Source organism: Entamoeba invadens (assembly GCF_000330505.1).
Source record: "Entamoeba invadens IP1 unplaced genomic scaffold scaff_1105074725543, whole genome shotgun sequence".
In the NCBI taxonomy this organism is placed as follows: Eukaryota; Evosea; order Mastigamoebida; family Endamoebidae; genus Entamoeba; species Entamoeba invadens.
The window spans coordinates 336,727-362,761 of record NW_004191832.1 but is presented as its reverse complement, the minus strand read 5'-3'; the positions used below and the strand labels follow the sequence as shown (position 1 = coordinate 362,761).

General features: G+C 27.4%; 4 protein-coding genes across 4 annotated transcripts; all 4 read right to left on the bottom strand.

Annotated features, from left to right (window-relative positions):
- Positions 1–1,317: 1,317 nt before the first annotated feature.
- Positions 1,318–4,239, bottom strand: EIN_282330 (hypothetical protein; the record flags this gene model as incomplete). The annotated part of the gene is made up of 1 exon (XM_004185150.1): positions 1,318–4,239. The coding sequence occupies one exon, from the start codon at positions 4,237–4,239 to the stop codon at positions 1,318–1,320; it is 2,922 nt and encodes a 973-aa protein (XP_004185198.1).
- Positions 4,240–17,390: 13,151 nt separating this feature from the next.
- EIN_282320 (hypothetical protein) lies at positions 17,391–18,476 on the bottom strand (the record flags this gene model as incomplete). The annotated part of the gene is made up of 1 exon (XM_004185149.1): positions 17,391–18,476. The coding sequence occupies one exon, from the start codon at positions 18,474–18,476 to the stop codon at positions 17,391–17,393; it is 1,086 nt and encodes a 361-aa protein (XP_004185197.1).
- Positions 18,477–21,688: 3,212 nt separating this feature from the next.
- Positions 21,689–22,315, bottom strand: EIN_282310 (hypothetical protein; the record flags this gene model as incomplete). The annotated part of the gene is made up of 1 exon (XM_004185148.1): positions 21,689–22,315. The coding sequence occupies one exon, from the start codon at positions 22,313–22,315 to the stop codon at positions 21,689–21,691; it is 627 nt and encodes a 208-aa protein (XP_004185196.1).
- Positions 22,316–22,366: 51 nt separating this feature from the next.
- EIN_282300 (hypothetical protein) lies at positions 22,367–23,011 on the bottom strand (the record flags this gene model as incomplete). Its single annotated transcript, XM_004185147.1, has 1 exon — positions 22,367–23,011. One exon carries the CDS (start codon positions 23,009–23,011, stop codon positions 22,367–22,369), a length of 645 nt encoding a protein of 214 aa, XP_004185195.1.
- Positions 23,012–26,035: the final 3,024 nt, after the last annotated feature.

Below are 26,035 nucleotides of genomic sequence, written 5' to 3'. Positions count from 1 at the left end.
GTCTAGTATTAAAAAGATAAAACATATGTAGATGTGTAATAATTTAAAATTATTTTATTAACAAATTTAAAACACATTTTAATTGTAAATTTTTGTTGAAATACATGGGGTTTATAGAATTGTTTTATATGATTATCATATTAATTTTTTGTTTTTCAAATGAAAGTTACTATTTTTATAACAATTACAGAAACTTTATTCTATCATTTTACTAACGTTTTTATTTTTAAAATTAAAAATATATTATATATTATTTTTAGTTGCTTATCAAATATCAAATAAAACAAAATTAACTGATAAGTTAGTTATATATTTGGATGTTACGATATCATTTCAAAATGGGTGTATTTCTAAATATTATAATAACTTTATGATTAATTATTGTTATAATATGTTTGTCTGATTATATAAATAAAACACAAAACATGTAATATTTAATTATAATTTGGAAAGACACAAAAAAACAAATGGATACATTGATATAACGATTACAATTGTTATTTTATTAATTATCCACTCTATATTGCATAAAAATGAAACATATTGAGAAAAGTCAAATATAGGTAATTAAAAATGCCCATTTTTAATAATTTTGATGTACTAGTCTCAGAATGTTTAGCTTATTTTTAATATTTAACTAAATATAGTAAAAAAATAGATTTATTGGTAAATTATACATAAAATATAAAAAACAAGTCACAAAATGGTATTTTTATCAAGTAAACATTTAACATTATGTTCACTTTATTTTTATTTTATACAATATGTATTAAAGTAATTACTGTATTATTATTATAGAATTTTAGTAATAAAACATTAATTGTTATTTTTGATAAAAATTGTCTTTTTACATCAAACAAATACATAACATCTATTAATTCAATTAATAATTATTATTTATTTCAATCAATTTTTAGATTATTTACAATAACCATACTTTCAATACAAGCTATTTTCACAAATTTTCTTCAAATGAAGATTTATCCCTGTTTTTAATTTGAACCGAATAACCTTTTGTAATGTGTTTTGCCAAAACTGAGTAAGGTTTATTTTCAACTTCTTTTATATTAAAAGCATGTTATTTAGACACACAAAGTTAATAATAATTAATAAATATTAAAACTTGATATGTTCTTTTATTTTTCATTAAATTTACTGTAATAATTCCAATTTAAAATTTGTTGTTTGATACTACAAAATAAAATAAACATAAATTCAATCATTGAAAAAAGTAATAAATAATGTATTCATCAATTATTATATTTGTTGAATTTATATGTATTATTATAAACCATTCTAACTTTCAAAAAATGTTACTTAGAACATAAATAATAAAATTGCAACAAGTGCTGCAATAACTATGCCTCCAACACCACCTGTACACTTTTCGCATTCTTCGTCTTTACATGGCTTTTCATAGTGTTCTTTACATTTCTCGCAAATAACAGTTCCATCATAATACCCATTAGGACATTCAGAAACACAAACATCTTTAACTGTGTCAACAAACAACTTTTCTTCGCATTTTTGACACTTTCCTTCAATACAAATTTGACACTTTTGATGAGTTGAGAGACATTCAGTCATATCCAAGTCGCAATAGTAATTATCTCCATCCAATGTAGCTTTCATTTCTTCACAGTTTTTACACATTGGGTTTGGTTCTGAGACATCAATAAATTGTGTTATTGAGCAGTTCAATTTCATCACAACATTATCTCCAAATTTATTGGCTTTGAACTTTTCAGTCACAAAAATTCTTAAATCCGCCTTTAATAATGGATCACTTGGCAGTGTTTTTGGCACCTCATTTCCATGATAAAACAAGTTACTTTGTGATTCCAACGGGTCTAATAAAGTCTCCAATTTTCCATATAAATTAAGCGACTGTAATTTATTGGTTTGTTTAAAAGCGTCTTTTCCAATCAATTTGACATTTTCGGTCCCCGACACCAATGTTAATACATCACACCTTTTTAAGGTTCCAGGTGGTATGACAGTATTTCCTCCAAAATCAATTGATACCAAATTAAGGCAGTTTTTAAATACATTTTCTCCAAAATCTTTAATGGGTTTATGCGGCAACTGAATGTGTGTCATTGAATTTCCTTCAAATGCATTGGATCCAAGTTTATCTACGTTTTCAGCAAAAGTGACATTTTGAATTACAGCACTCTCAAAACAGTTATCTCCATAATAAGTTACCTTTTCGAATCCATCCACTTCATTTAAAAGAATACATCCTTTAAAAGTGTCCTTTGGTATTTTGGTTGTGCCTCCTAATATGGCCTTTTTAAAAGTTGTTACATTAGCAAAAACACCTTCTCCAAGTTCCAAAATTTCGATATTAGGTAGTGTCAATTCAGTGAGTCTTGTATTCTTAAAAGCACCATCACCAAGTTTTTTAAGAGCAGTTGAAAAATAAACATTTGTAAGTCCGGTACTTTCAAACGAGGATATTCCTATTGTTTCAACTTTGTCGATATTTTTAATATCTTTTATTGATGAACACCCTTTAAATGTAAAGTCTGCAATTGCTAATTGTCCATTGAGATCGACATCTTTAAGTTCATTTGCATTTTCAAATACATTTGTTCCAAACTCAAGAATTTGAGTTGAGGGGAAAGTCATTGCAGTCGACTTGACAGATTTAAAAGCTCCATTTCCCAATTTGGTTATTGAATTGCCAAAAGTTATTGTTGGAATTCTTGTTTGTTCAAAAGAAGCAATTCCAAATTCTTTAATTTTATCGAAACTCATGACCACTTCAAGTGATGTGCAGCCTTTGAATGTTGATTCAGGAATTGATATAGTACCACCAAGGTCTACTGTATGAAGAGAGACGGCATTTTCAAAAACGCCTTTTCCGAAATCGGTAATAGTCGAAGAAGGTAAAGTGACCATTTTTGAAGTTATTTCTTTAAATGCACCATCTTTGATTTGAGTCACATCATCACCAAAAAGTATTAAAGATATTTTTGTTTTTTCAAATGAAAATTGTCCAAATGAAGTGATAACACTAAAGTCACTGATGTGTTCGAGTAAAGTGCATCCTTTGAAAGTGTTATCTGGAATTTTTGTTGTTCCTTTTAAAGTAACAGTAGTAAGCGAAACCATATCTTGGAAAGCTCCAGGTTCAAAATCATCTATTTGTTCATTACCAAAAGTAATTTTCTCAAGTTTTGTTTGAGCAAATGCATTTCCAGCCAATTTAGTCACTGCATTTCCGAATCTAATTTCTTTCAATCCAACATGTCTAAACGACTCAGAACCAAAAGATGTGATTTTATCAAATCCATTCACTGTAACCAAAAATGTATCACCAAAAAATGTTCTATTTGGAATGTTCAAATTTTTATTAATAGTTACTTCCTTTAATGATATACATGTTTCAAATACTCCAATTCCAAACGACTCAATTTGATCTGGCAAAGTTACTGAAGACAACTGAGTCAATGAAAATGCATCAGAACCCAATTCAGCCACACTTGAACCAAAAGTGATAGAAGATAATTTCGAAATGTAAAAACTTTTTTCTTTGAAGTGAGTCACTTTATCAATATTAGTTAATGTTGTGAGCTTAACACATCCACTAAATGTGTATTCTGGTACTATAGTAACTCCTTTAAAATCTACAGTTGTTAAATTTGCACAGTTTTCGAAAACATTCGTACCAAACCCATCAGATGGATTACTTTTTGGAAGATTAACACTTTCCAGTTTGGTGTTTTTAAACACATAATTACCAATCTTTTTAACGTTTTCTCCAAAAGACAAAGATTCCAAACCACTGTCGAAAAAAGCGAAGTTGTTGAAATATTGAACATTTTCCATTGAAGTCACTGTTTTAAGTGAAGTACATCCTTCAAAACAACTTGCTGGTATAATAATAACGTGACTCAGATCTATTGTTGTCAAAGAAGTGCATTCTTTAAATGCTGATATTTCCAAATCTTCAATTCCATTATTTGCACTTATTGAAGTGAGTTTTGTAGCGCCTTCAAATGCAGATGCTTTGATAGTCAACATATTAGTTCCTTGATAAATTATACTGGTTATTTCCTGATTATTTTTAAACCCATTTTCGCATATTTTATTTGGTGCTGTTGTTTCGATTGTCACTACGTTTGAACAAGGAGTTGTCCCATCTTTAACACAATTGTTAACCGTGTCGATTTGATAACATACTTCCGCCTTCGTAGAACCCAGAATGAAAGCAAATAAAATAAACGATAACATTTAATGATTTAATTTGTATTTTCAGTCGTTTAAATATAACGAATTTGTATTGTCAACGAAATAACTTCAAAATAATTACTTTTAAAAAACTAGTTTTTAGTTGAATATTAAAATTTTCAATTAAATGTTTAATAAAAATATTATATTTTATTATTATTTAAATTAAATTTATTTTTAAGGTTTTCGAAGTTAAAAATGTTAACACACCATTTTTTATAATTTTTGATAATTATTTCGACAAACTTTTTAAAGTTATTATAGTTTTTGTTATAACCACAACAAAAACAACTTTAAAATTGTTTGTATAACAAATTTAAAATGTTGTCAACAAGAATGATTTATTTTGGCTATTTTATAGTTAAAAAATTTTTAAATTTGTTAAATGTATAATTTTGTTATTAATTGAACAGATTCAAAGGCAATTTAATTTTGTATTGTCTGGTATTTAAAATTGAATACAAGTTTGTTCAAAAAACGGGTTGCAATTTATTTCCGATACAAAATAGCAGATAAACAAAATGGATTGTATAAATGATAATTAAGATTGTGATTATTTAATATTATTTCTTCAATTAATTGATTTTTGTTTATTATGGTCATAAAATTGAAAACGAAATATCATAATAATACGTTTTTAATTTCAAATTACTTTTACATGTTATAGTTTTTTTCTGTTTTATACATAATGTAAAGTTGTTTTTATTTTTTTTACCAAAAGTTAAAAATATTAAGAAGAGTAAAAACGAGTTTAAACCGTTTTAATATTATTACAGTATGGGGAATAATTTGTCTTCACCTTTAAATATTAAAATTTATTAAATTTTATTATACTCAAAATATTTATTAGATTTATTCAGATCAGGTTTTTTTAATAACATTTATTTTAAAACATTACTTTGAACTTATCCATAAAAATAACCATTTTTTGTTCGTGACACATTTATTATTAAAATATAAAACGGGATATTACAGTGTTATGGATGAAAAATAAAAAATTAACACACCATATTCTGAAACATTAATAAAAAACAAGCATTGATATGATTGATGATACAAGTGACACTTACGAAGATTCAATAAACAACAGTCAGGAAAAATTATGTTGAACAAAAGTATGATATTAATTGAATTAATAATTGCGCATTAAAAGTGTTTCTACTGTGACTATTCTTTCCGACCCTCATTCCAATTTTCAGAGTAAAGTATTTACCCAAATACTTTTTAATAAAGTCCACCTCTTTGCGAACGTTTGTGCTTCCCATGTCAACATATTCATTGTCCGTACTGTGTGGTCGCGGATGTAGTTCCACCCCGCTAACAGGGGAAGGGGGTCAGAAGGGATCCGCGCCGAAAGAGGACTGGAAAGTGTGAAACGGGTGCACTAATAGACTGTTAGAGTGCGTCTTTATGAGCCTTCTTTTCGATGATGTCTCACTTTGTATCCACTGACTCAATGTGACTGTCCGTCATTATTTGAATTCGATACCAGACCAATTATTAACTTAATTTTCTTTTGCATATTATTTTAAATAAAAAATAAGGACGACATTTATAAATAATAATGTAAAAGGCCATCCTTGGTTGTGTTGGTTTATAAACACTTGTATATAATGCTATTAAAATATAGACAAAGCAAACTGTTGATACAGTGTACATTAACAACATGCTAATGTTGTTGGTAAATCAATTTTTATAATTTTATTTTTGAGTTTTAGAGGGATAATTTTTGGTTTGGTTTATTATTGTAAAGTAGACAAATTACGAATTTGGTGATGGAACTGAATAAAATATTGGGGAAATTGTGACTTAAAACTGGGAAATTGTAATGCTAATAGGTTTATAAGACAAATTATTTCCTGTAGACAAGTTATTTGTCCATCTATAGTAATTAGGCAAGTTGTAAATATGTGTTTGTTGCTCGAGTTTATATTTTATTATATATTATATTATAAAAATATTAAAATTGTTGACATTTATCAAGTATAAATGTAAAATTTATTCAATAAATATTATAATTGAAAAAAAGAATGTTTGAGATACTAACAATATAAAAAGAATAAAAAAGACGTGAATTACAACATAACAGCTTCTCTATGTTCATTAAACGATCTTTCGAAAGTGTACAGTATTAAGGAATTGATTTGATACGCCTTAGACCCAAATTTAAGGCGTCTTTAAATCCGGGGATAGTTGTTATATTGAATGTGGCTTTAATTTTAATAGTTTAAAATTACTTTCAACAATTATGATTCCCAAAGCTTGTATTCAATTGAAGAATATCCCAATGACACTCTGAACGACACAATAAATAAACGCCTCCATTGAGTTCTTTGCTGTCTCAAGTCTTCTTTTAATCGTAATTAAATTACATTTTCAAGTTTTTGTTATCGAGTGGGAGTGACACCAAAAGGAGTACTATTTTATTTCCAAATTGTATCTTGGGCTCATACATCTGTTAGTTGGCAGCAACATAGAAATTGACTTCAGTCTCATTTCCACCTTCTCTTTTACAAATTCGCCAAACTTGTCTGTCGTACAAGAGAAGAGCAATGTATTTTAATTCCCACAAACTGCTTAACAACTTTTTAAAAGAGTCGACAGAAGACATCTTTCCCCCCAAACACACTGTTGTTTTCCACTCAACTTCTTCAAACACTTCATGTTGTCGTTATGTGCAAAGAATACTCCTGACATGTAGGTGGGAATGAGCGAAATTTGTTTCACTCTGGTTTAATTCCATTTTGGTTGTTTTCCCAATGCCAGTGCAGCAAGTTTGGCAATTTCTTTGTTGATCTCCAAGAAGTAGTACTTTGATTTGTTGTTAATTTAACCCGAGATTTGACGCTTCTCCATCTTCTTGCATTATTCTGACTGCTGTGAGCCCATCAACCAACATTGGGATATCTTGACAACCAACTGTTTGCACCATTCAGACTCGGGACGGGGGACGGGGGGATTCGGGGACGGGGACTGGGGGACACGGACACAGGGGTCTTTTGCCGACTTGAATCCAAGCCGGCATCTGTTTGATTATATATTGTTATATTGAATTGAATTATATGTCGTTAAATAAAGTAGAAAAAACAACCTTACATATCATTGTGATTGAATATGAAATTTGTGTTTAAATATTAAATTGTTCGTTATTTTTTAATGATTGTGTTTCTTTACGATAAAAAATACGATAAGTTATTAATACAACGTTGAAATACAAACACATTGGATCTTTTATGCTTTTTTGATTTTTTGAGGGTTTATTATGCATTGAATGCGCACAAATTGTCTGTATTCACTATTCAAAAACTAACTCTAAACAACGTTTAATTATTATCGTACTTTTAATTTTTTCAAATTTACAAACAATGTTATTATGTATAGTTTTTATATTTATATATTTTTATTCAAACCGTTTAAATAACAGTCAAATTTTTACATAAAATATTATAAATAAACAGTTTAATTTAAATAAAACACAATGTTGATTTTATGATTTAATTAATTGGAGTATGTTTAATGATTTTCAATATGTTTACTATAATTCTTATCGATTTACAAAAGCATTTTTTATATTAACATTGAAATAACGTTTTGGTGTTATTTTATTTTTTTATTAATATTTAACTGGTATTTAAAAAATAAGAAATATTGAAAATTTTTTATAAAATTCTTATTATTGATATCATATATTTTTAACAAACTAAAAACCATTTGAATTAATTTTTTGACCCTTTTACATTTGTTTTAAAAAGCCTTTGTTGTATATAATAAACATTATGACAAATAATAACTTTTTTATTATTTGTCATAATTAAAAAAAATATTTATAAAAACAACAGGAACAACTAAACAAATGTCGGTATTATATCTCTATTTATAAATTGAACAATCCGAGTTATCTTTACATCACATTTAATTGATTAAATGTAAATTGACAAACATAAAATATATTTTGTAGTTAAAAAGTGTTAATATTTGAACATTAACATTTTAGTTAATTAATTAACTCACACAATAAATTTATTACCACACTAACGTACGACAATAAATAAACAATTTGTTTAAATTGAATTTTTTTAAAATGAATTTATTTTTAAATAATAATTCTCAAAATATTACTTTTAAATTAAATTTCAACTAATCTCTTTGTTTATTAAAATTCTTATTTACAATAAATTTGATTTTCAGCTTATTTAAAAAATTCAATTGAACTTTCTCTAAGTTGACTTTAACCTAAGTATGGTGGTTTATAACATAATTTGATTTTTTTTAAAATGTTTTTGAATTTATGTGTTGGGGAGGTAGTTTTGATACCTCTGATAATTACAATTTCACCCCAATATAATTTTTAACTAACTTGCCGAATATATGGGTATGGGCTTTTCACAAGATCTGTACTCTAAAGAGGGAGTCACACACTCAGTTCAAGAAAAAAGTTGATGTACTCTGATTGATAAAAAACTATGTTTGAACACTTTTGATGGAATTCTCAAGTCGACTTAAAAAACGCTCCAAGCCGTTTGGACCATCTCCAAAGCGATGTCCTGGAACTCTTCGGAATTTTGAATTTAAGAGAGTTAATTCGCAAAGATATCTAAAACGATTGGGACCGTCACACCAAATGGAAACTTGTTTTTTTCCTAAACCATATTTGTTTTTTTTGTTATAAATCCATCTGAAATTTGTTCTGAGATATTCAGAGAAATGCAATTCAAGATTGGCCAAGTTGTCATTGCCAACTTCAAATTCGGGAATCTTGTAAAACAAATCTTTGTCCGTAAGGTATATGTTAACGGTTCCGTGCTGCCCCTGTCGTCCAGATCTTACAGCAGCTTGTTCTAAGGCTCTCTGGTTTGCCATTTGAAAAGGAATAATTACATGAAGACCGCCCGATGATAAAGATTGTTTTGAAAGTTTGATGTCAACCCCTCTCCCGGCTGAGATAGTTGCTATTGTGACTTTTTTTGACTCTCCTGCTTGTGTAATAGATACAAAATATATCTGCTTTTGGATTCACTGAAGTTATTACAATTGATTCTTTGTATATTTTCTCAACAAACTCAATAACTCTATTAATAGAATCCATGATAACAAGTACTGGTCTTCCTTGTCTTGTTTCATTTATGATTTCTTTGTATGTCTTCACATAAATCTGTACAAGTTAATTTGGTAGTTGAACTATAATCACATTTTTCTGTGAACTAAAGTGACGTGGTACTTTAAAGATATTGACCCCATATTCTAGATTCAACATTTGTTCATCATCAGCACTACCTATTGTTCCAGTCACTTTTCGATGTTATGATACAAATTGAAATATCTATGTTGTGTAATTTGGGTTATAAAAACTGATTGACTTTTTGGAGTAAGTCCTTCCTTTATCTCAACCATTTCAAAAATGTAATTGTTTATCTGCTCCTTTTTTAAAGCCTGTGTTCGAGTAAATTACAACTATTTCTCCATCTTCTATAATGTAATATGTGTTCTTGATATTCATTTCAGCAGTCTTAGCGGCAAGTTTGAGTAGATCAACTTCATCATTATCGAAATTACCACACTTTGGAAAGTAGTATTTCAACACTTTAACTATTTCAGGAACTGGACAGTTGCGCAAGATAAACACTATCTTAAGTACATCACTTGAAAAATGCCAGTTTGATGTCTTTTGTGATAATTGAAGGAGACATTGACTTATCAAGTAACATATTGTCAACTAATCAACAATGACAACATAAGGACGATGTTTTAGAAGTGTTGCTTTGAAATATAAATGCAAATGCACAAATTCAAAATGGAGTTTGTCGAGTATACAATGTTATAATCAAATGCTCGAAAATTAAATGACTCGAGTGTATCTTTGTTGTCTTCATTTACAACAAAAGTGTTGTTTGTCATAAATTTCTTGTCACTTTTGTGTTGAAAAGTACTCCACTGCTCAACCCAAAAAGATCAAAGAACATTTTCTGTTCATCTAGGTCTCTTCTTTCCAACTCCAAATTAGATGTGACAATGTGTACTTGGCGTTTAAACTTCACCATAACAATACTCAGTGTTGTAATGATAAATGACTTTCCTTCACCTGTTTTGATCTCACCAATTGCACCTTTGTGGTTCAATATTTCATCAGCAAGACGAAGAATAGATAAGACTTGAACAGGAAGTGGGACAATGTGGTATCCATTCTTTAATGCAATTTTATCAAAGAGATAAATGTGTCTACAAACAAGTCCACAGACCTTGGCAATTTCACTGACTGAACTTGTTAGAGGAAAAATGCAATATTTATTCCACCATTGACGTGACATGTAATATCATTCTGACCAATTGATTAATTTTGCGTTGCTACTATCAAACCTGACCAAATCATCCACACTTATTTATCTTATGTTATATGTCACATAAACATTCTGTGTTTCTTGAGTGTTATTAATATTTTGAACACTTGCTTTCTTAACAAGTTTAAGTTTGGTTTGTCTTTTGATTTATTAATTAGGCTCTTACTTACAACTTCTGGAGTACCCGAAGATATGTACTCTCAATTTGGTATTGAAAAGTTTTAAGGTATTTGTTCGTGTTCGAAGATGTAATTGTATTGGATGTATTCTTTTTGTTTTGGAAAGTTTATTCGTTTCTTGGTCTTTTAAAACAGATAGCAGCATAAAAAAATTACATTATATTATTTTAAGAAATCTACAACAATCCAACAAGATTTGGCCAATACAAACAACGTTGTCTGGTAAGAAAAGTATCAACAAATTGTAAAATGATTCAAATAAGTTTCCACAAAATTGTGTGATATTAACAATAATAAAAAAGTTTTAACTTTGTTTGTTAGCAATAAATTAAACTATTTAATTTCACATTTCAAATGTTAAGGTATAACACAATTGAATAAAAATGTTTAATTAAAAAGTTGAAATAGAATTAAAATTTAGAATTGAATATTTCCACACAACAATTAAAAAACATTTTTGTAATATTTGTTGAACCTTATTAAAAGAATTTGGTTATTAAAAAATATATGTAGTAATTATAATACAATCATAAAAATAAAATTATTATAATATAACATAAGTACAGTAAATTTCCACAGTCTAAGTCATATTTGTAAATTTTAATTTTAGATATTTTTTTTCCATAAATTTGTTTTTTTTATTAATCTACATATATATGTTTGTCTACACATATATTTATTTATTTATTTCAGTTGTACGTTATTCTTGCGCTTCTTAACAGTATTTTATTAATAAGTAATATACTATAAATATAATTGTTTTTACTAATCTTAATAATAAATGTGATGATTTTTCAATACGAACGATAGTTAATTTTTACTAACTATCGTTTTATTCAAGTTTAGTTCCTTAAGAAAAGATAAAATTTTAAATAAATTACCTCTTTTTTTGATGAACTAATTATTGTTTTAAATAGTAATTGTATAAACAGACAGACAAACATGTTTTTGAAATTAAAAAAAGAGGTTAAATAATAAAATAGTTAAAAATTAGAAAAGAGTATTTAAATGAGATTTAAAATACTAATAAGAAATAAAAAGGTATTAGAAGTAATGGTATTATAATGAAAACTTTTATATACTTTAATGTGTTATACGTTTAACATATATATCATATTTCGATAAGGTGTGATAAAAACATAAAAACATTAACAGTTGAAAATAATAGAGGTCTTGATAAATAATTAATAAAATATGTTAGACAGTATATCAAATCGATAATAAACAAAAACAATTGTAGAACAAACACAAAAATTTTAGAAAGACAACACCAAAGATATAAAGAAGTTGTTGAATGTTATTTTTGCGTGCAGACTAAGATACCGAGTTTATAATACAAACGGATTGTGTTTGGTTTAACAAGCCAAACAATATATGATAAATGATTTTGTACAAAAAACACACATTATGTAAATTAGAATGAATGTTTAAAATAAGTTGATGTGTATATGTAATGTAAGTTACAAGCATTTTATAAAAAAAAGATATTTAAAAATGGATTAACAACACGTATAGGCGATAGATTGTAACATGTACATCAAGATAATAACAACTTTATATCAAATAATAGTCAATTTTTAATATTGACCAGTAATAAAGTTGTGTAAATAAACACCAGAACAACAAAAAAGTTTTAAATGTTTAATTCATGTGTCATGTAAACAACTTTTTAAATACATATAATTTTTATTCATTATAATGAGTGTCTCTATCTTATTATGTACAATTGAAAACATATTTTATCACCTGGTATTTAAAGTGAAAACTGTTATTATAATTATAATTTAAAAATAATAAAAGTTGATTCTTTTTTTAATAAAATGAAAAAAATTAAAAAGAGGAATGCAACGAAAAAGCATTTTTATTGATACAAATAACAAAGTTATGAATTAATATTTGGACTAAAATGATGTTGTTGACCCGATAATTATTATCGGGTTTTAAATGCTTGTATTAATTATTTAAACACAATAATTCTACGATTATTAATTTGTTTTTGATATTTTTTAATTGTTTCAAAATAGAAAAACATATAATTATTTTTAATTGAAATAGTTTAGTTTTTTTCTATTTTTTTATCGATCATTACTATTTAACCAACATTAAATGTTATTTTTATTTTTGTTCCCAAAATAAAAAACCATTTTAAATAAACCATTATAAAATACATTTTTTTTCCTTATATCAAAATATGTAAAAAAAAATGAGAATTTGTAACTTTTTTAAATAAATCTTTTGAAATTATTTGAATTAATTGTTTATTTAGACATATTTATTCACAATCACTTTACAACCAATCATCTATTAATTAAGTTAGCAACATGAATATTTTTCTATAGATGTTGCTGACTTAAAATTTAAATGTTTATTATGTAATAAAAATATTTGTTTTAAAATATTTGAATGATTATTAATTCTTTTAAAAATTAACATAAAGAAGCAAAGTGTGAAAAGAAACTAACAAATAGTTTTATATCAACTTAAAAGAATTCAGTGATTATATATAATTTTTTAACTAGTGGGTAAATAAACAAATTAACTGGTTTTAAACAAGAAAAAATAAAAACTCGTTTAAATTAACACTTAATTGGCTGAACCTTTCCTTAATGGACATACATAAACAAAATTTTACCATTATTATTTTTTTGCCTTTTTGTTCTTTTTTTTCAATTCATGGAGTGTGAATACCAACAAGATGATTGTTTAATATCAAGTGATGACGAAAGTAATGATCCATTTTTTTGTGAAAATAATGTTGAAGAATATGATCAAAAAATAGAAAATGAAGAAGAAGAATGTTTTTTTGAAGAAAAAGATGATTATTTGGATGGATGGTCAAAAATCGAACCAAAACTTGGGATTTTTGATTTTCAAAAGTTTTGTGAAAAAGAAAATTTTTCGAAAACCGTTTTTTCTGAAGATTTCAAATCTCTTTTGGAATGTTTTAGAAAAATGTTTTCAAATGAAATGATTGAATTAATTGTTGAAGGTACAAATGAAAAGGCAGAAGAACTAATTAACGGGAAATGGATCCCAACTGATTTCGAAGAAATTGAATGTTTTCTTGGCATTTTGATTTATATTGGGGCAAACCAAAGAAGGGGAAACGTTGATCGCCTTTGGATCCACAAATTCGGGATTATATTTTTAAGAATAGGCATGAAGCGAGATAGATTCAAAGAATTGTTTCGATGTTTCCGGTGCGACAAAAAAAATGAAAGAGATCAAAAAAGGGAAAAAACCAATTTTTCAGCAGCAAAAGAAATTTTTGATATTTTTTCCCGAAATATCACGGCAATATGCGACCCCGGATCCCTGATATGTATAGATGAGCGAATGTTTGGTTTTAAAGGCCGTTGTCATGGTATTCAGTACTGCCCAGCCAAACCCACAAAACACGGCTTAAAATTTTACTGTTTGTGTCTTTATGACAAAAAAATGTGCATCGGAATGACATTATATGAGGGAAAACTCGAGGAAAAAAACGGGATGAGTCATGGAGAATCAATTGTTCTAAAATTAGTACAAAACCTCCCAAAAAAAGAATTTTTACTTCAGAGTGACAATTATTTTACAAGTGTCACGGTAATGCAGGAGTTGGAAGTCCGAAAAATCGGGTACATAGGTACCATGAACCAAAGAAGCAAAAATATTCCTTCTGAAGCGAAAAAAAAACACATATTTAGAAAAAGAAAGGAAAGTACAAAAAATGGAAAAGAAAAACAAAAAATCGATTGCGAAAATTGAGGAGGAATGGGACAAAATTTTTTTTAAACTTGGGGAAATTGGTCCAGCTGAGCCAAAAAACCGAACAAAAAGGGAAAAATACAAAGAAAAAGCTGAAAAAATTCTATCTTCCCAAAAATTCTTAAATTTAGAAAAGATTGAAATTAAAGAAGAAAAAATGAAATTAGAAGAAGAAAAAGAAAAAAATCCCAAAAATACACGCTTTTATTCAAAAGGGAACATTCTTTTGACTGCTTTTAACCCAAACAAAAGCAAAACTGTCATTATTGTTACCAATAAAATTCAAATTCCATTGATTGACAGTCGAAGTGGAAAATCTTCAATAAATGTGGCTTACAATTATACAAAAACTCCAGTTGATACTTTTGATCAACTTTGCCAAGAGTATTCGTGCAAAATGAAAACGAGAAGATACAATTTGGCAATTGTTCAAAATATCCTGGATTGTTGCTGCACTAATGCCTATGCCATGTTTGAAAAAACAAAAATGTCTCATTTTGATTTTTTAATTAAATTGTCTGAACAAATGTGTGAGAATTACGTTAAAAGAAGGCTTGATCGAGGGATGAAAAAAGGAGAAGAAAAAAGACAGCTGTTTGTTGAGTGTGGACTTCAAAAATGGTGGGAAGACGTTGTTGGGAAAAACAAAATTATAACAAATTCCAAAGAAAAAAAATCACTAACAGTTGCCAAAAAGAGATTTTGTGCTTTTTGCAAGAAAGTTGAAAAGGCTCGAACAAAAAGAATATGTGAATCTTGTGGTCTTCCAGTGTGCACTAAACACTCACTTTTCTTGTGCCCAAAATGCAAAAACCCCAAGAAAAAATAATAGTTTCTAAAATAAGTGACTTTTAAAAATATATTTTTATTCTGAATTTTTTCTAAATGATTTTCATTTGGCAACTGAAAAAATAAAGTTAGAACATTAATTAACTTGAGAATCAAATAAGTATGTTTGAGTATGATAATGTCACTATGTATACACGTTGGTTTGAATGAAAACCGACACAAGTGATACATAGTAATAAATAATAGAAATGAGTATAGTATAATCGTTATCAAAGAATTTGAGAGAAAAGTGTATTTTTGAAAAAATAATGCAAAATCTTATATAATCGAGTTAACATTTATACTTTTTTTGAGTAAGATTATGTCCCAAAAGGGACATGGGTTGTTTTAAGTACTTTTTTTAAATTGGCGTCTATGTCTTTTTTTTCCTTGCCTTCAAAAAAATTTCTTTAAGCCATTTAAGTGTTAAGATAAAGAAATGTTTAAAAACAAAATTATACTTCAAATGTCAAGTTTTATATTTTACTTTAGTTGTTAGAATTAATCGTTTGAAAAACTGAATGTTGTATATTTTTTTGTATCATATATATTCTATAATTATTTTATAGATCATTGTGATTGTGAGAATACATCTAATTATTATAAAATTCTTTAATATTTTTTAATATTTAATAAAAATAAAATTTAAAATATTTTAATATTTTATTAAAAAACAATAAAAACGTAATAATCACTTATTTTTTAAAATCAGAAGACAACAAGACACTATAAGCATTGTCTCGTTTGTTAATCCCGATATTTTCGAAGGGAATTTCCTCCCAGCAGTTATATTTGTAAATTTCCCCCTCTTTTCTCATTCTAAAATCGTTGTTGTCAACATCACAAAACATCGGATCTTGAATTGAATTGATGTTCATCTCTCACCTTTTTATATCCTTGTTACACTGATCCGCAAAAGCGTAATCCTTTTTGTTATTATAAAAAATATTACAGTATATTTCAGTGTTCTCCATTAATAGCCAATGAATATTTTCTTCTTTCATTAACTCTTCCGACGTTTTTGGTAACAGTGCCCATTCAGGAAATTGATCTTTCCACGGAGACGTATATCTATCAACTCCATTATTCACCATTGTGTCCAGTAAATTGTAGAACACATTTGGGGTAGTGTGATACCTTCTTGGTCCTCTAGAATCTCCCGAATACCCAGTATCACAATTATAGAATATGTTGTTATAAATAATGTTAGACCTTCCAGAACCTTGTGTAATACAACAACCGACAAAATTAGAAACAACGTTTTGGTAGACTCTTTGCTTCGATAGGTTGTCGTCTAAGTAAATTCCAACGACATAAAACAATCCGCCGGGCTGCCCAAATCCTGTGGAGTCGTGGAAGAAGTTGTTCTTAATAACATTACCAGAATATTCCCAATGTGTACCAGAATCCAATGCACCACAGTCAGAAGCTCTTGTGCATTGTTTTTAGCTTTATTATATGAAATCTCTAAATATGCTCCACCATGTCCATACCCCAAATGGGGATTGTTTGCTACAAAATTATGCTTCATGTAATTACCAACAATGCCAATAGAAAACGCTGGTATAAAAGTGAATGATACTTGTGACGTCGTGTTGGCATAGTTATGAGTTAGATAGCACTCACTATGATATAATGAAGTAACGTTTCCTTATTGTTATTTGAACTATATTTTATAGTAATATTAGTTTTTTAATAAGAATAGTTTAAAACTATTATCTTGTTATATATTGTATTGTTATAGTTTAGCAATATCAAATAATGATAAAGTATTGCTATAATAATATACTTGTAACAATACAATGTAAAACAAACCACATCTCATAACTACACCCTCTGCTCCCATGTCGTAAAAATGTTATGAGTTATTGTTGAATAATTACCCGAAAAAGAAATACCCATTAACCCCGAGAGTCTAAAAGTTCAATTTTTGATGAGAATATTATTTGATAAATAAAAGCTTATCATATTTTTTCGTGTATATTCAAATATGATATTTTGAATGGTCAAATTATTAAAAGTGTGTACATTAATAAACAATGAAGTTGTTCGTAATATCCACACTTTACCAATAGTAGTCGGCAAGTAGATATACAATTTCTTTTTTTTCATAATCAATATAGTATTCACCCTCTTCATCCAGTTCTTCTATCAAGTTGTATATATAGAATGGCATTCCACTTGTCATCCCTACGTAATCTGAACCACCCAAAGCTCTATCAATAGTTAATGTTCTTTTGTTTTTATCGATCTTTCCCTTGACTGCTTGGTCTTGTGAAAAGATGAGCCAATACCCTCTCATCCACACAGAGTCATATGTTGCATATTCATCTAATTTGTCATTTGCATAATAAAATGTTTTACCAACGTTGTCTGGTACATAAGCAGTCCACATATTTCCTCTGTAAATGTAATTTGGCTGTTGAAGCATAGGATTGCCCTTTGCGCCAGACGCTTCAATAGCTTTGACTTCTCCCACCATTTCAGCTCGCTTGACCGTGAAATAAGCCCCATCATTTTGTGTCGGGACACCACAATCAAAGCGCGTTGATAGTGTCCAGTAATTGGAATCGTTCTTATAGAGATAATAGTACTTTCCATTCACACTCTGTTCACTTTTAAAAGTCGTCTCATTGCCACAAAGAATTTCTTTTTTTGGAATGTAATATCCAGTCACATTTGGTGTGAGTTGAACGGAGGTGTCCGTTGGTGGTAATATGAATATTCTCTCAGTTTGGTGTGAAGTGTCTGTGTACTCATAGTTTGGATATCGAGCTACACGGAACCGCTTGTCGTCGACATAAATCTCAGCATTCAAATTTGCTTCAAAAATTCCTAAGTCAATTCGGTCATACAACTTATCCAAATCACACACTTTAATGTACTTTTTTGAACTCTGAATTTTTTCGTATTGTGCTTTATCGGTTTCCGAGTTTAGTGAACGAAATGAAGATATCGGAATTTTGTCTCCACCTGTTATAACTGGTGGGTCTTCATTGGGATATTTGGTCAATGTGAGTGGGAGTGGTATTGTACTGTTTTTAAATGTCCATTTTGTGATTTCAATTGAGTTGTTAATAAGTGGATAATACCCCGATTTTATATATACAGTCACTGGCTCAATAACTTCACTGGAAGTTATTGATGACATTGCCTTTTGTAAAGATTCAAAGGGATGAATTTTTGAATCTCCCGAGTTCAAATCACTACCCATTGTGTTGTCTACATATATATCTCTTGAAAACACTGTTGCTATCAAAAATACAAGTAATAGATTTTTTATTTTCATGATATTAAGTGACATTCTTGTTATTGATATGTTATTTTTGAGTCTAAATTCATTATTTTGAATGAATATTTTCGTTATAGTTTAGTTAAAAAGTTCGAATCAAATTTCAAAAGGAAGATATTATAGAGACGGTGTTTTATTTAAATTAAAAAATTACAAATAATTATTATAAGGATTGATAAATATTTTAAATTATATTTTTCGCATTTTTCTTCGAAAATGAAACAAATTATTTCTTTAAAAAGGTATTTTTTATTAAAAAAAGAGACACAATAAATTGCGTTATTGTTTATTAAAAAAATTTTAAGAAGAACCCCAATCATAAAAATAAATCACATTTGAATTTGCCATCAAATGAAAAAAAATATACATTGTATCGATGTTTACGTAGTCGACAATGTAGCAAAAAACCAGATTACTATTTTTATGACTATTTTAATGCGATTCTAATTATCAATTTGCATTATTCGAAATATAGTAAACGTTTATTTTTTTTCCAGACATATTCATGAGCAAAAAAAAACTTTTAACAACTGTGGCAACATTATATGGTAATGTGTTACACTGATTTGTGCAGTAGAGTGGTGTTGAAAACTCCAAAGAATTTTTTATTTGAATAAAATATTTTTAAACGTTTTATTTTAAAAACACAATAACCGAAATTCTAATTTTTATTGTTCATCATTTTTTGCATTCCATCCTTTTTAATCAATTTACTCATTTTATAAAAATATTTATTACTAAAAGGGTCTGATCGTATTACAAAATAATTGTTGTGGACATGGTTAGTATTTTTTATTTTAAACCTGATAAGTGGCCATTTGTCTCTTTGATTTCTTTAAACAATCAGGAAACGAATAAAAATCCTGACCTTGTTGTGCGTAGATTGTTAAAAAGTCATAACAAAAATCCAACATTTTTGTTTTTAACATATACTCAAAAATATTTATAATAATATTAAATTTGTAAAACATTTAACAGTATAAACAAGTTAAACAACAAATTTATTGATACAAAAAACAAACAAAATTCCAATGCAATTAAGAATGTATTAACGTCAATTTAAATAAATCAATTGATGTATTATCAAAGCACCCCATCCAAATATTTGTGATGTGTTCCAAGTTAATTGTTTTGAGCGACATACAATTATCAAAACAGAATACAGAAAGCTTTGTTATTGATGGTGGCAATACAACTTTCATAAGTTGTGTTGCACATGCAAAACAAAATTTTCCAATTTTTGTGATGTTATTAGGTATCTCAATTTCAGTTATTGTCGTGTTGTTAAAAAACGCCCCTTCATCAATGAAATGAACTTTTTGATCTTTTAAAATATCAATTCCAAAAAATTTCAAATCATTGAATTTTACTTTGACGTTGTTACATATTATTTGATTCTGTTCTAGTTGTTTATAAAAAGTATAACTAACTTCTCCATAATAATGAACTATTTTTTCTTCATTAAATAATATTGAACTCAGTGATGTGCACCCTTCAAATACATCACTTCCAAATGAAATTAAATTGTTTTTAAAATTAACACATTTGAGATTTGAGCAATTCATAAAACACCCATCTTCCATTTTTTCAAGTGATTGTGGAAATGTGAGGCTTTCAAGTGTAAAACAATTTTTGAATGTAAATTTGCCTATTATTTTAAGTGTCTCTGGTAAAACAATTTCTTTCAAGTTGTAACACTTCATAAACGTGCAATGAGGAATACATTCAACATCTCCAAAATTGTCAAATTTGACAAGAGAATTACAACACCAAAAGATTCCTCTTTTTAAATGTTCTATTTTTGGAACCATTTTTAAGTTGTAACAATTCATGAAACATTGTGAATCAAAAACAACTTCTTTTTTTTGAAAGTGACTCACAAAATACACTTTCGAGTGAATAACAATTAGCAAAACACTGTTTTCCAACTCTTTTCAAACTTTGAGGGAGTGTCACACTTTTCAATGAAAAACAGTTATAAAACACTTTTTCATTGATTATCTCTAAAGTATTTGAAAATGTGACTTTTTGAAGATAATAAGTGTTGTAGAAAGACATATTTTTAATTTTTTTGTAACCAACGACGCGTCTACTACTTTCAAGTTATATATATTTATATTACATTTTTTGACTATTTCTATATGTGATGGTATCACTAATTTTTCGGTGAAAGTATAATTCAAGTATGAATGTGGTTTCCAGTCACCGAAATTTTTGATTAACGTATTTTTGTCTTCGTAGTTAATACTTTTGATTACAAAAGTATCAACTTTATCACCAAATTCTTCCATATCTTTATAAGTTAAATTGACATTATGGAATGTGTAGCCAAAAGCTTTCATTTGAAGATAAAACTTGTAACTCACAACAAGTGTGTTAAAGAAAAAAGTTTTAAATGTGTTGATTTTTTCGATGTAATTATCCGAGTTGTAATTGTTGTTACACACGGAAAATGTTATTTTCGTCAGTTTGTGACACTTATCAAAAATTGAGTCTCCGAATATTTTGATTGTTGTTGGAAGTACAATTTCACGTAAATATTTATTATTCTTGAAATAAAAACTACTTATTTTTGTGACACTCGATGGTACTTCTATTTTTGTACTACCAAGATAATACTCGACGTTATAATTCAGTTTTGTAGTATTCAGTGTAACATTATGTGTAATATTTAAACTTTCAGTTTCTTCTTTGATATCAAAATGACGACCATTTTCAAATACAACATACTTTAAATTGGTGCACCCACGAACAAAATTGTTTCCAATTTTTGTGACACTTTTTGGGATGTATAGCGACGTCAAATTTTTTGAATTTAAAAACGCTTTCTTACCAATTTCACTTACACTTTGTGGCACAACAATTTCTTTTAAAACTGAGTTTGAAAAGCAGTACTTTGGTATGACTGTGATAGTGTCTGGCAGTTCGACATATTTCGCGTTATTAATATAAAATTCTGATTCCGTCATCAAAAGTACATTTTCAGTGATTACAAGTTTCTCAATGAAATTTTTAAAGTCATGAAGTCCAAAATTTGCATCAACAACAGTAGACGGAATATAAACTCTTAATTATTCGCTTGTGTATTTAGCATTTGTGTTAAAAGTATCCAAATCACCAAGATGCATAGAATCGGAATTAATAGTAACGTTATCTGTTATTTTACTATAATTGTCATATTTAAACACTCTGTTATTGATTTCTTTGTTATTCATTCTATTCAAAACTTCGATTTTAAGTCTTTTGAATATTTCCTGTTCACTTTCAGTTGCGTTATACAAATGTTTCATAAAATCATTTGGAACATTCAAGTGAGTGAGAGAAACACCCCTTTCGAAGCATCCTCCCATTTCAAAAACAACAGTTTTTCTGAAAACAAGTTCTTTCAGTTGTACACAATTCTCAAATGCAAAACTCCCAACACATCGGACTTTTTGTGGAACTTCAAAGTTTTCAAGTTTTTGACAATTAAAAAATGCGCGTTTACATATGATTTCCAAATTAGAAGATAATGTGATTTTTTTGAGTGAAATGCAATTAGATAATGCAGACTTTGCAATGATTTCGACTGTGTTGTCCATCACAACTTCTTGCAAATTTTGACAAGAAGAACACGTCTTACATGGTATACACTTTTTGCCACAAAATATGATTTTTGTGAGTGTGTTATGGACAAAAACTGATTCATCTATACACATATTTTTTTTTCAATTGTAAAATCATTAAAAGCACAATCACCAAAAGCCTTTCTACTTATTGAAAGTAATGTTTGTATTAAAAATATTAATAATAGACAACGATGTACACCCACTAAAACATGACTCCGGAATTACTTCAAGTAGTTTGGGCAATTCTATTGCTTTCAAAACGCTGCAATTGTTAAACGCATAACTGCCAAAGCGTGTTAATTTTGACGGAAGTTTAATTGATGAGAGGTAATAGCAGTCACTAAATGCGAAATTTGAAATTTCAATAACAGAAGGTGAAAATGCTAGAGATGTTATTTTTAGATGTGCAAAAGATTGTTCGCCTATTTTTCTTACAAAGTCTGGGATGTTTCCATTCAAATAAATTTGGTCTTCTTGTGTATAAACCGAGAGGGGACACACGTTGAAATTATTTAATTCCAAAAGGCACTCTTTAACACATTTTGGAAAATTGAAGAAAAATTTTTCGGTGTTCAGTTTGATGTCAAAAGGTGAGAAAAATTGTTGTGTTTGTATGAACTTGAAGAGATTTTTTGTTTTTGAAGTAATTTGAATTGGATTCATTCGAATGCGGTCAAGTACATGTTGATACTTCTTACACACTAAAATGATGTTCATGAAGTCGTCATACTCCTTAAGGTATGTCACCACTATTTGTATGGAATACACATCAACTTGTTTCGACATAATTGCTTTAAAAATTAGTTTTAATATTATTTATTAATAAATTCCAGTTTTTATTGTTTTTTGAGTTTTCACCACCAAATATTATTTGTTCCAAAAGATATTTGTTAAATAACATGAACTTACCTTTTTTATTTTTTTAATAAAGAGAAAGGACGAATAGTTGCACGAAAGACTGGCGATATTCTTTAAAAACGTCTTTTATGAATTAGGGACGTCTTCCCGTCATTTTTGACATCCTCACCATATATAAGATGTCCTTTCTTTTAATTATGTGTATTTAGGGTTCCAAAAACTATAAAATGAGTTATAATTTTACCATATTTTTACCATTAAAAAAATAATCATTTCCAAAAATAAATAAAATAGTAAACAAACACTATAGGGGTTTCGTACCGACCTGTAAATATTAATGTAATATTTTCTTAAAATTATAATTGTCAATTATTTTTTGAAATTGTTGTTTTATTACTGTGACATTTTGTTCAGAAAACAAAACATTGTTGACAACACTAAAACAATTTAAATATTGTTTTATCTTTTTGAAACAAATCAAAAGAAAACATACAATTGTTACCTTTTAATAAGTTATATTAACAAGTTGCAAAGACGTGATAGTGTATGGGGCTACATGTTTTTGAATTGAATATTTATTAAATTAATTTTAATTTCAGTATATAAACATCAAACTGTAATAAAAACAATAACATCAAAATTAAATTATTATGATGGTTAAAATATTGTTTGTTTACTATTTTTTTCATTGAATGGTTATGTATATTGGATATAAATAACCATTACCTTATTAAAGTTAAACCCATTTTACAAAGAAATGTGATATCATGTTTAAAAAGTATTGAATTAATAATTGTTGATTTAAAGTTAATAACATGAAAAATCAAAACAAATATATATTAAGTGCAAAGTAGTTAATTTAATAATTTTATGTTTTGAATGGAAATAATAATAATTAAAAAATAACAATAAATTTATAAAATTCTTAAAGAATAATAACTGTATTGTTTGGAATAAAATATAATAAAATTCAGTATATGAATAACATTGTTTTTTATTATTACAGTAAAATTTCCCAAGAGCGGTAATTTTGAAAAGCGAATTCTTAAGAGGGGCACTTTTAGACTAAAACTAAAAATAGAGTTTTCTATAAAGCAGCAATTAACATTTGATGGGCGAAAATGCCCGATCTTGAAAGAACAATAATTACCATACTCTCCGGTTTTTGAAAAGTTTTACCTAAATTAGTTGATAAAAATTATTTATATATGTTGAACCTAATACTATAAAACATATGAAACAAGTATAACAATTAAATTAAAAAGAACACACTTTCAATATTTTTAATATGAATAATTATTATGTTCATAATAATTACAACAAATCATTATGGAATACAAAAACTTCAATTTATATTATTTGTTTTATAATTAACATTTTTATAGTCAACTTGATAATTGATAATATTATATTAATCTAAAATTTTGAACAACTACAGTTGTTTACATTTTATGATTAATTAAGTATACAATTAAATAAATTTATTTATTTATTATGGTTTGTAACGAGTTTTTTCTAATAACATAACAAAAAATTATAAAAAACAGAATATCTTTATTAAGAACCAAATAATACAATAAACACCATTTTATAGACAAAATACAATTAATGTTACAGATAGTAGAAAAATTGGGTGTCAGGAATAAATTGGGTGTCAAATAAATTAGGGATTAGTTAATGTAAAAAATGGGTTTCGTATTTATTTTATTTCCCCCCCCCAAAAAATATGAAAAACCATTAAATAACTCAAAATCAATCTGACACCCAATTTATTCTTGACACCCAAATTTTCTACTATATGTAAATCCTTTTTTTCAAATTGTATTTGATTTTAAAAAAATAAAGAAATATGTGAAGTTTTAATGGCATTTTAATATTAATTATTCAAAAACACGTATTGATAGTATGTTGTCAATATATTAATAAAAAACATAAAAAAATAATTTTTCATAATATTTATAAATGTTTAATGTTTTCTTTATCATATTTATTAACAGACTAAAAAAACGAGACGCAAAAAAGCGTTTTAAAAAAATAAAATTGAAATTTTGGTTATTGTTTTTGTTTAGATAAAATGTGTAAAAAATATTTTTCGATTTTTTTAAATAAAATAACAAACATTTTTTTTTTGCAAACCCATTCTGCCGCACAAATCAACGAAAATATAATTGTAATAAGTTTGTCTTGCTACTCCGATGTTGTCACAGTTATAATAAAGATTTTTCTACTCATTACTAGTGTCTAGAAAAAAGTGGTCGACTATATTTCGGGCCTAAAATTAAAATCGTATTATAATAATCGTAAAAACCTGGTGTTTGATCTCTTGCTGAAGTGTCGATTATTTGAAAACTGCTTTAAGATGCCTTTTCAAATAATAGCAAATATATATTATTTTTAGAATATGGTTTCTTCATATTCATTTAATTGAAAAAAAACGCAATTTTATGCGTCTCGTGCATTTTGCCCAAGTAAAAAAATACTGTTGGCCGGTTAATGTATAATGTTCAAACTTTAAATTAGAGCTGCCATAATTTGAAAATTACTAATTATTTTTTTTTGTTTATATTGTTTTTTAAGAAAAATAAATAATCGGGAAATAAGCGGGTGCTGGCTTTCGCAATTATAAATAGAAATAGAACAAGTGAAATGTCCCGATATAATAAAGTAATATACTTTGACATAAATTGTTATTTCATCAACAAAACTACAGGTAATAAAACCAAACAACCGGGTAATTACAATTGTCACTTTTTTCTCATATGTATAAAAACAAACTTTGTTTTTATAATAAAGTTTTTTAAAAAATAAAACTTAAAAATTCATCAAAATTGAAAGGGATTTTGATGATATTTTAGATTGGAAAAATGGACTTATAGATAAACTGAATGGAATTATGATACCAAAATTTCCAAATACTCAGAACATTGAATCTACAGATAAATTCAATGTGCA